At 47.5% G+C, this 24,094-nt stretch overlaps 1 protein-coding gene across 3 annotated transcripts in view; it reads left to right on the top strand.

The window, feature by feature from the left end:
• EMSY (EMSY transcriptional repressor, BRCA2 interacting) overlaps positions 1-24,094 on the top strand; it is a 69,628-nt gene that overhangs the window by 18,506 nt on the left and 27,028 nt on the right. The window contains exons 11-15 of one of the 3 annotated variants that reach the window (XM_069759382.1): positions 897-1,033; positions 1,636-1,809; positions 3,798-3,984; positions 4,297-4,461; positions 5,786-5,938. In XM_069759382.1, coding sequence (XP_069615483.1) covers positions 897-1,033; positions 1,636-1,809; positions 3,798-3,984; positions 4,297-4,461; positions 5,786-5,938 — 816 coding nt within the window. Of the gene's footprint in view, positions 1-896; positions 1,034-1,635; positions 1,810-3,797; positions 4,006-4,296; positions 4,462-5,785; positions 5,939-24,094 lie in introns of all 3 variants that reach the window. The other 2 variants (XM_069759383.1, XM_069759384.1) reach the window with 2 other exon arrangements.

Here is a 24,094-nt window from a genome sequence, read left to right as displayed (position 1 = left end):
CGTGTAGGTCCACTGGGGGGGGGGGAGGAGCGAGCTCGTGTAGGTCCACGGGGGGGAGGAGCGAGCTCGTGTAGGTCCACTGGGGGGGAGGAGCGAGCTCGTGTAGGTTCACTGGGGGGGGGAGGAGCGAGCTCGTGTAGGTTCACTGGGGGGGGAGGAGCGAGCTCGTGTAGGTCCACTGGGGGGGGAGGAGCGAGCTCGTGTAGGTCCACTGGAGGGGAGGAGCGAGCTCGTGTAGGTCCACTGGAGGGGAGGAGCGAGCTCGTGTAGGTCCACTGGGGGGGGAGGAGTGAGCTTGTGTAGGTCCACTGGGGGGGGAGGAGCGAGCTCGTGTAGGTCCACTGGGGGGGGAGGAGCGAGCTCGTGTAGGTCCACTGGGGGGGAGGAGTGAGCTCGTGTAGGTTCACTGGGGGGGGGGAGGAGTGAGCTCGTGTAGGTCCACTGGGGGGGGAGGAGTGAGCTCGTGTAGGTCCACTGGGGGGGGGAGGAGCGAGCTCGTGTAGGTCCACGGGGGGAGGAGCGAGCTCGTGTAGGTCCACGGGGGGAAGGAGCGAGCTCGTGTAGGTCCACTGGGGGGGGAGGAGCGAGCTCGTGTAGGTCCACTGGGGGGGGGGAGCGGGCTCGTGTAGGTCAACGGAGGAGGCGGTCTCGTGTTGGTCCACGGGGGCCGACAGTTTGTTACAATTGTAATCCATTAGGGCAAACACATCAGCGGCACAAACCTCTGTCCTGTCCTTACGAGGTGTTGGGGACCCCGCTGGCTCCGGTCAGTGTTGTAGGGCCCCTGTAAATCCTCTGCGGCCCTTTTATAAAGTGTCAGGGATGGGATCCTTCCCTGGATTAGTAATATAATACATAGTCGGGCAACTCGCGTCACTTTTTTTTTTTTCTTACAGGTACAACCACAAAGATCACCACCATCCCTATGACTTCTAAACCGAATGTCATCGTGGTGCAAAAAACGACCGGCAAAGGCACAACCATACAGGGGATCCCGGGGAAAAACGTGGTGACCACACTGCTGAATGCAGGGGTAAGTGCACTGGGGTCTTTTGGTCACGGCTTCCAGATGGAGCAGAGGGTTTATCTTGCACAGAGTTCTCGTGGCCACTGCTTTCAGATGGAGCAGAGGGTATAGTTGGCACTGTGGTCTTGTTGTCACTGCTTCCAGATGGAGCAGAGGGTTTATCTTGCACCAAGTTCTCGTGGCCACTGTTTTCTGATGGAGTAAAGGGTATATTTTGCACCGTGGTCTCGTCACTGCTTCCAGATGGAGCAGAGGGTATATTTTGCACCATGGTCTCGGCTTCTAGATGGAGCAGAGGATTGATCTCACGGCTGATATATTGAGGGCAGAGAGGATTGTGCTCCTCTGTTCAGTGCTAACACATTGTTACAAAAATCTCAGCTGTGCAAGCTGGACAGGGCCTGGACAGATTTACTATCTGAAGACCTAACATGGCCTAGTACTGAACAGTGACTGTAAAATTAATCCCGTGCCAAGATTACCTTAAGTGTCCTACAGCAGAAAAAAAATTGGGGAAAGTGGCGCCGCTCTCTGCTTGTCGTCGTCACCAAAGCAAAGGACGAAAGCAAGTGCCGGGCAGAATGGAAACGATTGTTTTCTTATTCTAGGGTGAAAAAGCTCTCCAGGCCATGCCAGCGGGCACAAAGCCGGCAATCATCACCGCCACCCGGCCCATCACCAAGATGATCGTCACACAGCCCAAGGGCATCAGCTCGGCCGTACAGCCAACGACCAAGATCATCCCCACAAAAATAGTGTACGGTCAGCAGGGGAAAACCCAGGTACAGAGCTGCTCATCATCTGCTCCTTCTCACAAGTATGGTACAAGTCTCTGCAATCATTAAATCTGATCCTGAGTTATATTGTATATTATACTCCAGAGCTGCACTCAGTATTCTGCTGGTGCAGTCACTGTACTTAAATTACATTACTGATCCTGAGTTACATCCTGTATTATACTCCAGAGCTGCACTCACTATTCTGCTGGTGCAGTCACTGTGTACATATATTACATTACTGATCCTGAGTTACCTCCTGTATTATACCCCAGAGCTGCACTCACTATTCTGCTGGTGCAGTCACTGTGTACATACATTACATTACTGATCCTGAGTTACATCCTGTATTATACTCCAGAGCTGCACTCACTATTCTGCTGGTGCAGTCACTGTGTACATACATTACATTACTGATCCTGAGTTACCTCCTGTATTATACCCCAGAGCTGCACTCACTATTCTGCTGGTGCAGTCACTGTGTACATACATTACATTACTGATCCTGAGTTACATCCTGTATTATACTCCAGAGCTGCACTCACTATTCTGCTGGTGCAGTCACTGTGTACATACATTACTGATCCTGAGTTACATCCTGTATTATACTCCAGAGCTGCACTCGCTATTCTGCTGGTGCAGTCACTATGTACATACATTACATTACTGATCCTGAGTTACCTCCTGTATTATACCCCAGAGCTGCACTCACTATTCTGCTGGTGCAGTCACTGTGTACATACATTACTGATCCTGAGTTACATCCTGTAGTATACCCCAGAGCTGCACTCACTATTCTGCTGGTGCAGTCACTGTGTACATACATTACATTACTGATCCTGAGTTACATCCTGTATTATACTCCAGAGCTGCACTCACTATTCTGCTGGTGCAGTCACTGTGTACATACATTACATTACTGATCCTGAGTTACATCCTGTATTATACTCCAGAGCTGCACTCACTATTCTGCTGGTGCAGTCACTGTATACATACATTACTAACCCTGAGTTACAACCTGTATTATACCCCAGAGCTGCACTCACTATTCTGCTGGTGCAGTCACTGTGTACATTCATTACATTACTGATCCTGAGTTACATCCTGTATTATACTCCAGAGCTGCACTCACTTTTCTGCTGGTGCAGTCACTGTGTACATACATTACATTACTGATCCTGAGTTACATCCTGTATTATACTCCAGAGCTGCACTCACTATTCTGCTGGTGCAGTCACTGTGTACATACATTACTGATCCTGAATTACATCCTGTATTACACCCCAGAGCTGCACTCACTATTCTGCTGGTGCAGTCACTGTGTACATACATTACATTACTGATCCTGAGTTACATCCTGTATTATACTCCAGAGCTGCACTCACTATTCTGCTGGTGCAGTCACTGTGTACATACATTACATTACTGATCCTGAGTTACATCCTGTATTATACTCAAGAGCTGCACTCACTATTCTGCTGGTGCAGTCACTGTGTACTTACATTACTGATCCTGAGTTACATCCTGTATTATACTCCAGAGCTGCACTCACTATTCTGCTGGTGCAGTCACTGTGTACATACATTACTGATCCTGAGTTACATCCTGTATTATACTCCAGAGCTGCACTCACTATTCTGCTGGTGCAGTCACTGTGTACATCCATTACATTACTGATCCTGACTTACATCCTGTATTATACTCCAGAGCTGCACTCACTATTCTGCTGGTGCAGTCACTGTGTACATACATTACTGATCCTGAGTTACATCCTGTATTATACTCCAGAGCTGCACTCACTATTCTGCTGGTGCAGTCACTGTGTACATACATTACATTACTGATCCTGAGTTACATCCTGCATTATCCTCCGGAGCTGCGCTCACTTTTTCAGTGAATGGAGCTGAGGTGTTGTTACCACGCACTTTCTTTGGACGGGTGTGGAGGAAGCCGCCATGTCTCTGGCTGAAGCTTGTGTTTCCTTCCTTTTTTAGGTCCTTATAAAGCCGAAGCCGGTGACGTTTCAGGCCACGGTGATGAGTGAACAGACCCGGCAGCTGGTTACTGAGACCCTGCAGCAGGCGTCCCGGGTGGTGGAGACCACGAGTGCCACCATCCAGGAAGTGAAGGAAGACACTGAGAGCAGCTCGTCCTCCACCGAATCCTCCCAAAGCTCCCAAGGTGCCGTTGTCTACATGTCAAGTTAAGCCAAGAAACAAAGCGCGTTTTCGACATTCTCCCCCCTAAATCCTCCATGAAGGGGTCCTAGGCGATTCTCTACCCATAATTCAGTGGCTGCGGACCTACTCCGATCCATGGCAGAGCGTAGGCTTTCCCTGCAGTGTCCTCTTGAGGAGGAAAATTGGGGTATTACACACCAGAGCTTAACATAGATGAATCCCCCGCCCTTACCAATATGGAGGGGTTTCTCTTGCCCTTGGGTCATCGGTTTTGGGTTGATTGACAATTCTTCCATTTTCTTGACCCCTTCAGATTCCCAGCCGGTGGTCCACGTCATTGCATCTCGGGGTCAAGACTGGTCAGAGCATGAAATAGCGATGGACACCACCCCCACCATCATCTACCAAGACCTCGTCGGGGAGTCCCAGTCTGCAACGTCCACCATCAAGGCCCTGATGGAGCTGCAGCAAACCAGTGGTGAGTGCGGGGCGGCGATATAACGCTCGTTATAACATGTAACGGTCTGCTGCTCGTATGCTCCGCTCACATCCAGAGCTGCAGTCCGAGTTCTGCTCTTTGGATTGGACACTTTGCTAACGTTTGCTGGTTTCTGAGCTCGCACTTCTTTCCCATCGCCTGCTGATTGTTTCTGTGCTGAACAGTAAACGCTGGGAGTTATACAGTAGATATTAAGAAATTAAAGGGGTTGTCCATAAATAGTAATTTATGCAACGTGCTGCTATGCTTCAGTCATCCCAGATATGCCCTCTGGCTCTGCACAGCTCCGCTTTCTATTTGTTTCCCGTGTTACCACATTATCTGAGCTTTGCGTGAAGGGGGCGGTCTGCTTGTTTATTCTAATATTGAAGCCAGGGGACTGGCTTAGCTAATGAAACAAGCCCCTTTCGGTGTGTGATGGGGCTGAGTGACTTCATTCTCATTCATATAGCTAAGCCAGCCCCCTTCTGTGTGTGATGGGGCTTAGTGGCAGCTCATTCATATAGCTGAGCCAGCCCCCTTCTGTGTGTGATGGTGCTGTTTGGCTGCTCATTCGTATAACTAAGCCAACCTCCTAATGTGTATGATGAGGCTTATTGTCTGCTCATTCATATAGCTAAGCCAGCCCCCTTCTGTGTAATCAGGCTAAGTGGCTGCTCGTTTGTATAGCTAAGCGGGCCTTCTTTGTGACCGGGCTGAATGGCTGCTCATTCGTATACCTGAACCAGCCCCCTTCTGTGTGTGATGGGGCTTAGTGTCTGCTCATTCAAATAGCTAAGCAAACTCCCTTCTGTGTGTTCTGGCTCCATGGCTGCTCATTCCTACAGCTAAGCCAGCCTCCTTCTCTGTGTGTTGGGACTGAGTGGCTGCTCTTTCGTATAGCTAAGCCATCCTCCTTTTGTGTGTGATGGGGCTAGTGTCTGCTCATTTGTATAGCTAAGCCAGCCCCCTTCATACACTGCTTTCATGATGACAGGATTCTCTAAGGTTGTGCTGCTCAATCTGAGTTAAAGATTGAGGCAGTTGGATGCAGCTTTGGATGTGACTGGAGTGTAATGCTCAGACACTCCTCTTTATCGCCTTCCTGGGTTTGGGGGCGTCCGTGCCTCCCAGTTGTGGAGCTGCGGTCCATAGTTCTGCATGTCACCACTTCCATACATTTCTCACGGTAGTTGACAATCTGGCAGTGGTTATCAGTCCTGTACATTCCTCTTCTTACATACAAGCCCCCCACGATCCCCAGGGACCCCCAGCTACTCCCAGGGCCGGCCATTCTGTTCATCATTGCCCTTTTATTCTTCAGTGAAGGAGAAGGTGGAGTGTAAGCCCCGGCAGGCGACTATTGACCTCAGTCAGATGGCCGTTCCCATCCAGATGGCCCCAGATAAGCTTCAGGCCGAAGCTGCTTCCATCGCTGTGGTGGAGTCAGAATTGGTGGCAGAATACATTTCAACAGGTAGGGGGCGCTAGCAGCTATGTTACCATCCTGTAAGGCGACCGCTCCTGTGACCACTGCTGTGATTGTCAGGTAGTAGCCAGATCTAGCTGCCACTAGACCACTACAACCCCCAGCATGGCCCGACCTCTGGATATGACCGTAATACAATCCTTATATACTCTACTCATAGGGCACTACAAACCCCAGCATGGCCCGACCTCTGGATATGACCGTAGTACAATCCTTATATACTCTACTCATAGGGCACTATAACCCCCAGCATGGCCCGACCTCTGGATATGACCGTAGTACAATCCTTATATACTCTACTCATAGGGCACTACAACCCCCAGCATGGCCCGACCTCTGGATATGACCGTAGTACAATCCTTATATACTCTACTCATAGGACACTACAACCGCCAGCATGGCCCGACCTCTTGATATGACCGTAATACAATCCTTATATACTCTACTCATAGGGCACTACAACCCCCAGCATGGCCCGACCTCTGGATATGACCGTAGTACAATCCTTATATACTCTACTCATAGGGCACTACAACCCCCAGCATGGCCCGACCTCTGGATATGACCGTAGTACAATCCTTATATACTCTACTCATACGGCACTACAACCCCCAGCATGGCCCGACCTCTGGATATGACCGTAATACAATCCTTATATACTCTACTCATAGGACACTACAACCCCCAGCATGGCCCGACCTCTGGATATGACCGTAGTACAATCCTTATATACTCTACTCATAGGGCACTACAAACCCCAGCATGGCCCGACCTCTGGATATGACCGTAATACAATCCTTATATACTCTACTCATAGGACACTACAACCCCCAGCATGGCCCGACCTCTGGATATGACCGTAGTACAATCCTTATATACTCTACTCATAGGACACTACAACCCCCAGCATGGCCCGACCTCTGGATATGACCGTAGTACAATCCTTATATACTCTACTCATAGGGCACTACAGACCCCAGCATGGCCCGACCTCTGGATATGACCGTAATACAATCCTTATATACTCTACTCATAGGACACTACAACCCCCAGCATGGCCCGACCTCTGGATATGACCGTAATACAATCCTTATATACTCTACTCATAGGACACTACAACCCCCAGCATGGCCCGACCTCTGGATATGACCGTAATACAATCCTTATATACTCTACTCATAGGGCACTACAACCCCCAGCATGGCCCGACCTCTGGATATGACCATAGTACAATCCTTATATACTCTACTCATACGGCACTACAACCCTCAGCATGGCCCGACCTCTGGATATGACCGTAGTACAATCCTTATATACTCTAATCATAGGACACTACAACCCCCAGCATGGCCCGACCTCTGGATATGACCGTAATACAATCCTTATATACTCTACTCATAGGGCACTACAAACCCCAGCATGGCCCGACCTCTGGATATGACCGTAATACAATCCTTATATACTCTACTCATAGGGCACTACAACCCCCAGCATGGCCCGACCTCTGGATATGACCGTAGTACAATCCCTATATACTCTACTCATAGGACACTACAACCCCCAGCATGGCCGACCTCTGGATATGACCGTAGTACAATCCTTATATACTCTACTCATACGGCACTACAACCCCCAGCATGGCCCGACCTCTGGATATGACCGTAGTACAATCCTTATATACTCTACTCATAGGACACTACAACCGCCAGCATGGCCCGACCTCTGAATATGACCGTAATACAATCCTTATATACTCTACTCATAGGGCACTACAACCCCCAGCATGGCCCGACCTCTGGATATGACCGTAGTACAATCCTTATATACTCTACTCATAGGGCACTACAACCCCCAGCATGGCCCGACCTCTGGATATGACCGTAGTACAATCCTTATATACTCTACTCATACGGCACTACAACCCCCAGCATGGCCCGACCTCTGGATATGACCGTAGTACAATCCTTATATACTCTACTCATACGGCACTACAACCCCCAGCATGGCCCGACCTCTGGATATGACCGTAGTACAATCCTTATATACTCTACTCATACGGCACTACAACCCCCAGCATGGCCCGACCTCTGGATATGACCGTAGTACAATCCTTATATACTCATAGGACACTACAACCCCCAGCATGGCCTGACCTCTGGATATGACCGTAGTACAATCCTTTTATACTCATAGGACACTACAACCCCCAGCATGGCCGACCTCTGGATATGACCGTAGTACAATCCTTATATACTCTACTCATAGGACACTACAACCCCCAGCATGGCCCGACCTCTGGATATGACCGTAGTACAATCCTTATATACTCTACTCATACGGCACTACAACCCCCAGCATGGCCCGACCTCTGGATATGACCGTAGTACAATCCTTATATACTCTACTCATAGGACACTACAACCCCCAGCATGGCCCGACCTCTGGATATGACCGTAGTACAATCCTTATATACTCTACTCATAGGACACTACAACCCCCAGCATGGCCCGACCTCTGGATATGACCGTAGTACAATCCTTATATACTCTACTCATAGGACACTACAACCCCCAGCATGGCCCGACCTCTGGATATGACCGTAGTACAATCCTTATATACTCTACTCATAGGACACTACAACCCCCAGCATGGCCCGACCTCTGGATATGACCGTAATACAATCCTTATATACTCTACTCATAGGACACTACAACCCCCAGCATGACCCGACCTCTGGATATGACCGTAGTACAATCCTTATATACTCTACTCATAGGACACTACAACCCCCAGCATGGCCCGACCTCTGGATATGACCGTAGTACAATCCTTATATACTCTACTCATAGGACACTACAACCCCCAGCATGGCCCGACCTCTGGATATGACCGTAGTACAATCCTTATATACTCTACTCATAGGACACTACAACCCCCAGCATGGCCCGACCTCTGGATATGACCGTAGTACAATCCTTATATACTCTACTCATAGGACACTACAACCCCCAGCATGGCCCGACCTCTGGATATGATCGTAGTACAATCCTTATATACTCATAGGACACTACAACCCCCAGCATGGCCCGACCTCTGGATATGACCGTAGTACAATCCTTATATACTCTACTCATAGGACACTACAACCCCCATCATAGTAACATAGTAACATAGTAACATAGTTAGTAAGGCCGAAAAAAGACATTTGTCCATCCAGTTCAGCCTATATTCCATCATAATAAATCCCCAGATCTACGTCCTTCTACAGAACCTAATAATTGTATGATACAATATTGTTCTGCTCCAGGAAGACATCCAGGCCTCTCTTGAACCCCTCGACTGAGTTCGCCATCACCACCTCCTCAGGCAAGCAATTCCAGATTCTCACTGCCCTAACAGTAAAGAATCCTCTTCTATGTTGGTGGAAAAACCTTCTCTCCTCCAGACGCAAAGAATGCCCCCTTGTGCCCGTCACCTTCCTTGGTATAAACAGATCCTCAGCGAGATATTTGTATTGTATACTTATACATGGTTATTAGATCGCCCCTCAGTCGTCTTTTTTCTAGACTAAATAATCCTAATTTCGCTAATCTATCTGGGTATTGTAGTTCTCCCATCCCCTTTATTAATTTTGTTGCCCTCCTTTGTACTCTCTCTAGTTCCATTATATCCTTCCTGAGCACCGGTGCCCAAAACTGGACACAGTACTCCATGTGCGGTCTAACTAGGGATTTGTACAGAGGCAGTATAATGCTCTCATCATGTGTATCCAGACCTCTTTTAATGCACCCCATGATCCTGTTTGCCTTGGCAGCTGCTGCCTGGCACTGGCTGCTCCAGGTAAGTTTATCATTAACTAGGATCCCCAAGTCCTTCTCCCTGTCAGATTTACCCAGTGGTTTCCCGTTCAGTGTGTAATGGTGATATTGATTCCCTCTTCCCATGTGTATAACCTTACATTTATCATTGTTAAACCTCATCTGCCACCTTTCAGCCCAAGTTTCCAACTTATCCAGATCCATCTGTAGCAGAATACTATCTTCTCTTGTATTAACTGCTTTACATAGTTTTGTATCATCTGCAAATATCGATATTTTACTGTGTAAACCTTCTACCAGATCATTAATGAATATGTTGAAGAGAACAGGTCCCAATACTGACCCCTGCGGTACCCCACTGGTCACAGCGACCCAGTTAGAGACTATACCATTTATAACCACCCTCTGCTTTCTATCACTAAGCCAGTTACTAACCCATTTACACACATTTTCCCCCAGACCAAGCATTCTCATTTTGTGTACCAACCTCTTGTGCGGCACGGTATCAAACGCTTTGGAAAAATCGAGATATACCACGTCCAATGACTCACCGTGGTCCAGCCTATAGCTTACCTCTTCATAAAAACTGATTAGATTGGTTTGACAGGAGCGATTTCTCATAAACCCATGCTGATATGGAGTTAAACAGTTATTCTCATTGAGATAATCCAGAATAACATCCCTCAGAAACCCTTCAAATATTTTACCAACAATAGAGGTTAGACTTACTGGCCTATAATTTCCAGGTTCACTTTTAGAGCCCTTTTTGAATATTGGCACCACATTTGCTATGCGCCAATCCTGCGGAACAGACCCTGTCGCTATAGAGTCCCTAAAAATAAGAAATAATGGTTTATCTATTACATTACTTAGTTCTCTTAGTACTCGTGGGTGTATGCCATCCGGACCCGGAGATTTATCTATTTTAATCTTATTTAGCCGGTTTCGCACCTCTTCTTGGGTTAGATTGGTGACCCTTAATATAGGGTTTTCATTGTTTCTTGGGATTTCACCTAGCATTTCATTTTCCACCGTGAATACCGTGGAGAAGAAGGTGTTTAATATATTAGCTTTTTCCTCGTCATCTACAACCATTCTTTCCGCACTATTTTTTAAGGGGCCTACATTTTCAGTTTTTATTCTTTTACTATTGATATAGTTGAAGAACAGTTTGGGATTAGTTTTACTCTCCTTAGCAATGTGCTTCTCTGTTTCCTTTTTGGCAGCTTTAATTAGTTTTTTAGATAAAGTATTTTTATCCCTATAGTATTTTAGAGCTTCAATGGTGCCATCCTGCTTTAGTAGTGCAAATGCTTTCTTTTTACTGTTAATTGCCTGTCTTACTTCTTTGTTTAGCCACATTGGGTTTTTCCTATTTCTAGTCCTTTTATTCCCACAAGGTATAAACCGCTTACACTGCCTTTTTAGGATGTTCTTAAACATTTCCCATTTATTATCTGTATTCTCATTTCTGAGGATATTGTCCCAGTCTACCAGATTAAGGGCATCTCTAAGCTGTTCAAACTTTGCCTTCCTAAAGTTCAATGTTTTTGTGACTCCCTGACAAGTCCCCCTAGTGAAAGACAGGTGAAACTGTACAATATTGTGGTCGCTATTTCCTAAATGCCCAACCACCTGCAGATTTGTTATTCTGTCAGGTCTATTAGATAGTATTAGGTCTAAAAGTGCTGCTCCTCTGGTTGGCCCGACCTCTGGATATGACCGTAGTACAATCCTTATATACTCTACTCATAGGACACTACAACCCCCAGCATGGCCCGACCTCTGGATATGACCGTAATACAATCCTTATATACTCTACTCATAGGACACTACAACCCCCAGCATGGCCCGACCTCTGGATATGACCGTAATACAATCCTTATATACTCTACTCATAGGACACTACAACCCCCAGCATGGCCCGACCTCTGGATATGACCGTAATACAATCCTTATATACTCTACTCATAGGGCACTACAACCCCCAGCATGGCCCGACCTCTGGATATGACCGTAGTACAATCCTTATATACTCTACTCATAGGACACTACAACCCCCAGCATGGCCCGACCTCTGGATATGACCGTAGTACAATCCTTATATACTCTACTCATAGGACACTACAACCCCCAGCATGGCCCGACCTCTGGATATGACCGTAGTACAATCCTTATATACTCTACTCATAGGACACTACAACCCCCAGCGTGGCCCGACCTCTGGATATGACTGTAGTACAATCCTTATATACTCTACTCATAGGACACTACAACCCCCAGCATGGCCTGACCTCTGGATATGATCGTAGTACAATCCTTATATACTCTACTCATAGGACACTACAACCCCCAGCATGGCCCGACCTATGGATATGACCGTAGTACAATCCTCATATACTCTACTCATAGGGCACTACAACCCCCAGCATGGCCCGACCTCTGGATATGACCGTAATACAATCCTTATATACTCTACTCATAGGGCACTACAACCCCCAGCATGGCCCGAACTCTGGATATGACCGTAGTACAATCCTTATATACTCTACTCATAGGACACTACAACCCCCAGCATGGCCCGACCTCTGGATATGACCATAGTACAATCCTTATATACTCTACTCATAGGACACTACAACCCCCAGCATGGCCCGACCTCTGGATATGACCGTAGTACAATCCTTATATACTCTACTCATAGGGCACTACAAACCCCAGCATGGCCTGACCTCTGGATATGACCGTAGTACAATCCTTATATACTCTACTCATAGGGCACTACAAACCCCAGCATGGCCCGACCTCTGGATATGACCGTAGTACAATCCTTATATACTCTACTCATAGGACACTACAACCCCCAGCATGGCCCGACCTCTGGATATGATCGTAGTACAATCCTTATATACTCATAGGACACTACAACCCCCAGCATGGCCCGACCTCTGGATATGACCGTAATACAATCCTTATATACTCTACTCATAGGACACTACAACCCCCAGCATGGCCCGACCTCTGGATATGACCGTAATACAATCCTTATATACTCATAGGACACTACAACCCCCAGCATGGCCGACCTCTGGATATGACCGTAATACAATCCTTATATACTCTACTCATAGGACACTACAACCCCCAGCATGGCCCGACCTATGGATATGACCGTAGTACAATCCTTATATACTCTACTCATAGGACACTACAACCCCCAGCATGGCCCGACCTATGGATATGACCGTAGTACAATCCTTATATACTCTACTCATAGGACACTACAACCCCCAGCATGGCCCGACCTATGGATATGACCGTAGTAGAATCCTTATATACTCTACTCATAGGGCACTACAAACCCCAGCATGGCCCGACCTATGGATATGACCGTAGTAGAATCCTTATATACTCTACTCATAGGGCACTACAACCCCCAGCATGGCCCGACCTCTGGATATGACCGTAGTACAATCCTTATATACTCTACTCATAGGACACTACAACCCCCAGCATGGCCCGACCTATGGATATGACCGTAGTACAATCCTTATATACTCTACTCATAGGGCACTACAAACCCCAGCATGGCCCGACCTCTGGATATGACCGTAATACAATCCTTATATACTCTACTCATAGGGCACTACAACCCCCAGCATGGCCCGACCTCTGGATATGACCGTAGTACAATCCTTATATACTCATAGGACACTACAACCCCCAGCATGGCCCGACCTCTGGATATGACCGTAGTACAATCCTTATATACTCTACTCATAGGACACTACAACCCCCAGCATGGCCTGACCTCTGGATATGACCGTAGTACAATCCTTATATACTCTACTCATAGGACACTACAACCCCCAGCATGGCCCGACCTCTGGATATGACCGTAGTACAATCCTTATATACTCTACTCATAGGACACTACAACCCCCAGCATGGCCCGACCTCTGGATATGACCGTAATACAATCCTTATATACTCTACTCATAGGGCACTACAACCCCCAGCATGGCCCGACCTCTGGATATGACCGTAATACAATCCTTATATACTCTACTCATAGGACACTACAACCCCCAGCATGGCCCGACCTCTGGATATGACCGTAGTACAATCCTTATATACTCTACTCATAGGGCACTACAACCCCCAGCATGGCCCGACCTATGGATATGACCGTAGTACAATCCTTATATACTCATAGGGCACTACAACCTCCAGCATGGCCTGACCTCTGGATATGACCGTAGTACAATCCTTATATACTCTACTCATAGGGCACTAACACCCCCAGCATGGCCCGACCTCTGGATATGACCGTAGTACAATCCTTATATACTCTACTCACAGGGCACTACAACCCCCAGCATGGCCCGATCTCTGGATATGACCGTAGTATAATCCTTATATACTCTACTCATAGGGCACTACAACCCCCAGCATGGCTTGACCTATGGATATGACCGTAGTACAATCCTTATATACTCTACTCATAGGACACTACAACCCCCAGCATGGCCCGACCTCTGGATATGATCGTAGTACAATCCTTATATACTCTACTCATAGGGCACTACAACCCCCAGCATGGCCCGACTTCTGGATATGACCGTAATACAATCCTTATATACTCTACTCATAGGGCACTACAACCCCCAGCATGGCCCGACCTCTGGATATGACCGTAATACAATCCTTATATACTCTACTCATAGGACACTACAACCCCCAGCATGGCCCGACCTCTGGATATGACCGTAGTACAATCCTTATATACTCATAGGGCACTACAACCTCCAGCATGGCCTGACCTCTGGATATGACCGTAGTACAATCCTTATATACTCTACTCATAGGGCACTACAACCCCCAGCATGGCCCGACCTCTGGATATGACCGTAATACAATCCTTATATACTCTACTCATAGGACACTACAACCCCCAGCATGGCCCGACCTCTGGATATGACCGTAGTACAATCCTTATATACTCTACTCATAGGGCACTACAACCCCCAGCATGGCCCGACCTATGGATATGACCGTAGTACAATCCTTATATACTCATAGGGCACTACAACCTCCAGCATGGCCTGACCTCTGGATATGACCGTAGTACAATCCTTATATACTCTACTCATAGGGCACTAACACCCCCAGCATGGCCCGACCTCTGGATATGACCGTAGTACAATCCTTATATACTCTACTCACAGGGCACTACAACCCCCAGCATGGCCCGATCTCTGGATATGACCGTAGTATAATCCTTATATACTCTACTCATAGGGCACTACAACCCCCAGCATGGCTTGACCTCTGGATATGACCCTAGTACAATCCTTATATACTCTACTCATAGGACACTACAACCCCCAGCATGGCCCGACCTATGGATATGACCGTAGTACAATCCTTATATACTCTACTCATAGGGCACTACAACCCCCAGCATGGCCCGACCTCTGGATATGATCGTAGTACAATCCTTATATACTCTACTCATAGGACACTACAACCCCCAGCATGGCCTGACCTCTGGATATGACCGTAATACAATCCTTATATACTCTACTCATAGGACACTACAACCCCCTGCATGGCCCGACCTATGGATATGACCGTAGTACAATCCTTATATACTCTACTCATAGGGCACTACAACCCCCAGCATGGCCCGACCTATGGATATGACCGTAGTACAATCCTTATATACTCTACTCATAGGGCACTAACACCCCCAGCATGGCCCGACCTCTGGATATGACCGTAGTACAATCCTTATATACTCTACTCATAGGGCACTACAACCCCCTGCATGGCCCGACCTATGGATATGACCGTAGTACAATCCTTATATACTCTACTCATAGGGCACTACAACCCCCAGCATGGCCCGACCTATGGATATGACCGTAGTACAATCCTTATATACTCTACTCATAGGGCACTAACACCCCCAGCATGGCCCGACCTCTGGATATGACCGTAGTACAATCCTTATATACTCTACTCATAGGGCACTACAACCCCCTGCATGGCCCGACCTATGGATATGACCGTAGTACAATCCTTATATACTCTACTCATAGGGCACTACAACCCCCAGCATGGCCCGACCTATGGATATGACCGTAGTACAATCCTTATATACTCTACTCATAGGGCACTAACACCCCCAGCATGGCCCGACCTCTGGATATGACCGTAGTACAATCCTTATATACTCTACTCACAGGGCACTACAACCCCCAGCATGGCCCGATCTCTGGATATGACCGTAGTATAATCCTTATATACTCTACTCATAGGGCACTACAACCCCCAGCATGGCTTGACCTCTGGATATGACCCTAGTACAATCCTTATATACTCTACTCATAGGACACTACAACCCCCAGCATGGCCCGACCTATGGATATGACCGTAGTACAATCCTTATATACTCTACTCATAGGGCACTAACACCCCCAGCATGGCCCGACCTCTGGATATGACCGTAGTACAATCCTTATATACTCTACTCACAGGGCACTACAACCCCCAGCATGGCCCGATCTCTGGATATGACCGTAGTATAATCCTTATATACTCTACTCATAGGGCACTACAACCCCCAGCATGGCTTGACCTCTGGATATGACCCTAGTACAATCCTTATATACTCTACTCATAGGACACTACAACCCCCAGCATGGCCCGACCTATGGATATGACCGTAGTACAATCCTTATATACTCTACTCATAGGACACTACAACCCCCAGCATGGCCCGACCTCTGGATATGATCGTAGTACAATCCTTATATACTCTACTCATAGGACACTACAACCCCCAGCATGGCCTGACCTCTGGATATGACCGTAGTACAATCCTTATATACTCATAGGACACTACAACCCCCAGCATGGCCCGACCTCTGGATATGACCGTAGTACAATCCTTATATACTCTACTCATAGGACACTACAACCCCCAGCATGGCCCGACCTCTGGATATGACCGTTGTACAATCCTTATATACTCTACTCATAGGACACTACAACCCCCAGCATGGCCCGACCTCTGGATATGACCGTAATACAATCCTTATATACTCTACTCATAGGACACTACAACCCCCAGCATGGCCCGACCTCTGGATATGACCGTAATACAATCCTTATATACTCTACTCATAGGGCACTACAACCCCCAGCATGGCCCGACCTCTGGATATGACCGTAGTACAATCCTTATATACTCATAGGACACTACAACCCCCAGCATGGCCCGACCTCTGGATATGACCGTAATACAATCCTTATATACTCTACTCATAGGGCACTACAACCTCCAGCATGGCCTGACCTCTGGATATGACCGTAGTACAATCCTTATATACTCTACTCATAGGGCACTACAACCCCCAGCATGGCCCGACCTCTGGATATGACCGTAGTACAATCCTTATATACTCATAGGACACTACAACCCCCAGCATGGCCCGACCTCTGGATATGACCGTAATACAATCCTTATATACTCTACTCATAGGGCACTACAACCTCCAGCATGGCCTGACCTCTGGATATGACCGTAGTACAATCCTTATATACTCTACTCATAGGGCACTACAACCCCCAGCATGGCCCGACCTCTGGATATGACCGTAATACAATCCTTATATACTCTACTCATAGGACACTACAACCCCCAGCATGGCCCGACCTCTGGATATGACCGTAGTACAATCCTTATATACTCTACTCATAGGGCACTACAACCCCCAGCATGGCCCGACCTATGGATATGACCGTAGTACAATCCTTATATACTCTACTCATAGGGCACTACAACCCCCAGCATGGCCCGACCTCTGGATATGACCGTAATACAATCCTTATATACTCTACTCATAGGGCACTACAACCCCCAGCATGGCCCGACCTCTGGATATGACCGTAGTACAATCCTTATATACTCTACTCATAGGGCACTAACACCCCCAGCATGGCCCGACCTCTGGATATGACCGTAATACAATCCTTATATACTCTACTCATAGGGCACTACAACCCCCAGCATGGCCCGACCTCTGGATATGACCGTAATACAATCCTTATATACTCTACTCATAGGACACTACAACCCCCAGCATGGCCCGACCTCTGGATATGACCGTAGTACAATCCTTATATACTCTACTCACAGGGCACTACAACCCCCAGCATGGCCCGATCTCTGGATATGACCGTAGTATAATCCTTATATACTCTACTCATAGGGCACTACAACCCCCAGCATGGCTTGACCTCTGGATATGACCCTAGTACAATCCTTATATACTCTACTCATAGGACACTACAACCCCCAGCATGGCCCGACCTATGGATATGACCGTAGTACAATCCTTATATACTCTACTCATAGGACACTACAACCCCCAGCATGGCTTGACCTCTGGATATGACCCTAGTACAATCCTTATATACTCTACTCACAGGGCACTACAACCCCCAGCATGGCCCGACCTATGGATATGACCGTAGTACAATCCTTATATACTCATAGGGCACTACAACCTCCAGCATGGCCTGACCTCTGGATATGACCGTAGTACAATCCTTATATACTCTACTCATAGGGCACTAACACCCCCAGCATGGCCCGACCTCTGGATATGACCGTAGTACAATCCTTATATACTCTACTCACAGGGCACTACAACCCCCAGCATGGCCCGATCTCTGGATATGACCGTAGTATAATCCTTATATACTCTACTCATAGGGCACTACAACCCCCAGCATGGCTTGACCTCTGGATATGACCCTAGTACAATCCTTATATACTCTACTCATAGGACACTACAACCCCCAGCATGGCCCGACCTCTGGATATGATCGTAGTACAATCCTTATATACTCTACTCATAGGACACTACAACCCGCAGCATGGCCCGACCTCTGGATATGACCGTAGTACAATCCTTATATACTCTACTCATAGGACACTACAACCCCCAGCATGGCCCGATCTCTGGATATGACCGTAGTACAATCCTTATATACTCTACTCATAGGACACTACAACCCCCAGCATGGCCTGACCTCTGGATATGACCATAGTACAATCCTTATATACTCTACTCATAGGACACTACAACCCCCAGCATGGCCCGACCTCTGGATATGACCGTAGTACAATCCTTATATACTCTACTCATAGGACACTACAACCCCCAGCATGGCCCGACCTCTGGATATGACCGTAATACAATCCTTATATACTCTACTCATAGGACACTACAACCCCCAGCATGGCCCGACCTCTGGATATGACCGTAGTACAATCCTTATATACTCATAGGACACTACAACCCCCAGCATGGCCCGACCTATGGATATGATTGTAGTACAATCCTTATATACTCTACTCATAGGGCACTACAACCCCCAGCATGGCCCGACCTCTGGATATGACCGTAATACAATCCTTATATACTCTACTCATAGGGCACTACAACCCCCAGCATGGCCCGACCTCTGGATATGACCGTAGTACAATCCTTATATACTCTACTCATAGGGCACTAACACCCCCAGCATGGCCCGACCTCTGGATATGACCGTAGTACAATCCTTATATACTCTACTCATAGGGCACTAACACCCCCAGCATGGCCCGACCTCTGGATATGACCGTAGTACAATCCTTATATACTCTACTCACAGGGCACTACAACCCCCAGCATGGCCCGATCTCTGGATATGACCGTAGTATAATCCTTATATACTCTACTCATAGGGCACTACAACCCCCAGCATGGCTTGACCTCTGGATATGACCCTAGTACAATCCTTATATACTCTACTCATAGGACACTACAACCCCCAGCATGGCCCGACCTATGGATATGACCGTAGTACAATCCTTATATACTCTACTCATAGGACACTACAACCCCCAGCATGGCCCGACCTCTGGATATGATCGTAGTACAATCCTTATATACTCTACTCATAGGACACTACAACCCCCAGCATGGCCTGACCTCTGGATATGACCGTAGTACAATCCTTATATACTCATAGGACACTACAACCCCCAGCATGGCCCGACCTCTGGATATGACCGTAGTACAATCCTTATATACTCTACTCATAGGACACTACAACCCCCAGCATGGCCTGACCTCTGGATATGACCATAGTACAATCCTTATATACTCTACTCATAGGACACTACAACCCCCAGCATGGCCCGACCTCTGGATATGACCGTAGTACAATCCTTATATACTCTACTCATAGGACACTACAACCCCCAGCATGGCCCGACCTCTGGATATGACCGTAATACAATCCTTATATACTCTACTCATAGGACACTACAACCCCCAGCATGGCCCGACCTCTGGATATGACCGTAATACAATCCTTATATACTCTACTCATAGGGCACTACAACCCCCAGCATGGCCCGACCTCTGGATATGACCGTAGTACAATCCTTATATACTCATAGGACACTACAACCCCCAGCATGGCCCGACCTATGGATATGATTGTAGTACAATCCTTATATACTCTACTCATAGGGCACTACAACCCCCAGCATGGCCCGACCTCTGGATATGACCGTAATACAATCCTTATATACTCTACTCATAGGGCACTACAACCCCCAGCATGGCCCGACCTCTGGATATGACCGTAGTACAATCCTTATATACTCATAGGACACTACAACCCCCAGCATGGCCCGACCTCTGGATATGACCGTAATACAATCCTTATATACTCTACTCATAGGGCACTACAACCTCCAGCATGGCCTGACCTCTGGATATGACCGTAGTACAATCCTTATATACTCTACTCATAGGGCACTACAACCCCCAGCATGGCCCGACCTCTGGATATGACCGTAGTACAATCCTTATATACTCATAGGACACTACAACCCCCAGCATGGCCCGACCTCTGGATATGACCGTAATACAATCCTTATATACTCTACTCATAGGGCACTACAACCTCCAGCATGGCCTGACCTCTGGATATGACCGTAGTACAATCCTTATATACTCTACTCATAGGGCACTACAACCCCCAGCATGGCCCGACCTCTGGATATGACCGTAATACAATCCTTATATACTCTACTCATAGGACACTACAACCCCCAGCATGGCCCGACCTCTGGATATGACCGTAGTACAATCCTTATATACTCTACTCATAGGGCACTACAACCCCCAGCATGGCCCGACCTATGGATATGACCGTAGTACAATCCTTATATACTCTACTCATAGGACACTACAACCCCCAGCATGGCCCGACCTCTGGATATGACCGTAGTACAATCCTTATATACTCTACTCACAGGGCACTACAACCCCCAGCATGGCCCGATCTCTGGATATGACCGTAGTATAATCCTTATATACTCTACTCATAGGGCACTACAACCCCCAGCATGGCTTGACCTCTGGATATGACCCTAGTACAATCCTTATATACTCTACTCATAGGACACTACAACCCCCAGCATGGCCCGACCTATGGATATGACCGTAGTACAATCCTTATATACTCTACTCATAGGACACTACAACCCCCAGCATGGCCCGACCTCTGGATATGACCGTAGTACAATCCTTATATACTCTACTCATAGGGCACTACAACCTCCAGCATGGCCCGACCTCTGGATATGACCGTAATACAATCCTTATATACTCTACTCATAGGACACTACAACCCCCAGCATGGCCCGACCTCTGGATATGACCGTAGTACAATCCTTATATACTCTACTCATAGGGCACTACAACCCCCAGCATGGCCCGACCTATGGATATGACCGTAGTACAATCCTTATATACTCATAGGGCACTACAACCTCCAGCATGGCCTGACCTCTGGATATGACCGTAGTACAATCCTTATATACTCTACTCATAGGACACTACAACCCCCAGCATGGCCCGACCTCTGGATATGATCGTAGTACAATCCTTATATACTCTACTCATAGGACACTACAACCCCCAGCATGGCCCGACCTCTGGATATGACCGTAGTACAATCCTTATATACTCTACTCATAGGACACTACAACCCCCAGCATGGCCTGACCTCTGGATATGACCGTAATACAATCCTTATATACTCTACTCATAGGACACTACAACCCCCAGCATGGCCCGACCTATGGATATGACCGTAGTACAATCCTTATATACTCTACTCATAGGGCACTACAACCCCCAGCATGGCCCGACCTATGGATATGACCGTAGTACAATCCTTATATACTCTACTCATAGGGCACTAACACCCCCAGCATGGCCCGACCTCTGGATATGACCGTAGTACAATCCTTATATACTCTACTCACAGGGCACTACAACCCCCAGCATGGCCCGATCTCTGGATATGACCGTAGTATAATCCTTATATACTCTACTCATAGGGCACTACAACCCCCAGCATGGCTTGACCTCTGGATATGACCCTAGTACAATCCTTATATACTCTACTCATAGGACACTACAACCCCCAGCATGGCCCGACCTATGGATATGACCGTAGTACAATCCTTATATACTCTACTCATAGGACACTACAACCCCCAGCATGGCCCGACCTCTGGATATGATCGTAGTACAATCCTTATATACTCTACTCATAGGACACTACAACCCCCAGCATGGCCCGACCTCTGGATATGACCGTAGTACAATCCTTATATACTCTACTCACAGGGCACTACAACCCCCAGCATGGCCCGATCTCTGGATATGACCGTAGTATAATCCTTATATACTCTACTCATAGGGCACTACAACCCCCAGCATGGCTTGACCTCTGGATATGACCCTAGTACAATCCTTATATACTCTACTCATAGGACACTACAACCCCCAGCATGGCCCGACCTCTGGATATGACCGTAGTACAATCCTTATATACTCTACTCACAGGGCACTACAACCCCCAGCATGGCCCGATCTCTGGATATGACCGTAGTATAATCCTTATATACTCTACTCATAGGGCACTACAACCCCCAGCATGGCCCGACCTCTGGATATGACCGTAATACAATCCTTATATACTCTACTCACAGGGCACTACAACCCCCAGCATGGCCCGATCTCTGGATATGACCGTAGTATAATCCTTATATACTCTACTCATAGGGCACTACAACCCCCAGCATGGCTTGACCTCTGGATATGACCCTAGTACAATCCTTATATACTCTACTCATAGGACACTACAACCCCCAGCATGGCCCGACCTCTGGATATGACCGTAGTACAATCCTTATATACTCTACTCACAGGGCACTACAACCCCCAGCATGGCCCGATCTCTGGATATGACCGTAGTATAATCCTTATATACTCTACTCATAGGGCACTACAACCCCCAGCATGGCCCGACCTCTGGATATGACCGTAATACAATCCTTATATACTCTACTCATAGGACACTACAACCCCCAGCATGGCCCGACCTCTGGATATGACCGTAGTACAATCCTTATATACTCATAGGGCACTACAACCTCCAGCATGGCCTGACCTCTGGATATGACCGTAGTACAATCCTTATATACTCTACTCATAGGGCACTACAACCCCCAGCATGGCCCGACCTCTGGATATGACCGTAATACAATCCTTATATACTCTACTCATAGGACACTACAACCCCCAGCATGGCCCGACCTCTGGATATGACCGTAGTACAATCCTTATATACTCTACTCATAGGGCACTACAACCCCCAGCATGGCCCGACCTATGGATATGACCGTAGTACAATCCTTATATACTCATACTCATAGGGCACTACAACCTCCAGCATGGCCTGACCTCTGGATATGACCGTAGTACAATCCTTATATACTCTACTCATAGGGCACTAACACCCCCAGCATGGCCCGACCTCTGGATATGACCGTAGTACAATCCTTATATACTCTACTCACAGGGCACTACAACCCCCAGCATGGCCCGATCTCTGGATATGACCGTAGTATAATCCTTATATACTCTACTCATAGGGCACTACAACCCCCAGCATGGCTTGACCTCTGGATATGACCCTAGTACAATCCTTATATACTCTACTCATAGGACACTACAACCCCCAGCATGGCCCGACCTATGGATATGACCGTAGTACAATCCTTATATACTCTACTCATAGGGCACTACAACCCCCAGCATGGCCCGACCTCTGGATATGATCGTAGTACAATCCTTATATACTCTACTCATAGGACACTACAACCCCCAGCATGGCCTGA

This window comes from Ranitomeya imitator, chromosome 3 (genome assembly GCF_032444005.1).
Source record: "Ranitomeya imitator isolate aRanImi1 chromosome 3, aRanImi1.pri, whole genome shotgun sequence".
NCBI classification, from domain to species: domain Eukaryota; kingdom Metazoa; phylum Chordata; class Amphibia; order Anura; family Dendrobatidae; genus Ranitomeya; species Ranitomeya imitator.
The sequence above is the reverse complement of the archived record's forward strand: the minus strand, read 5'-3'. Positions and strand labels throughout refer to the sequence as shown.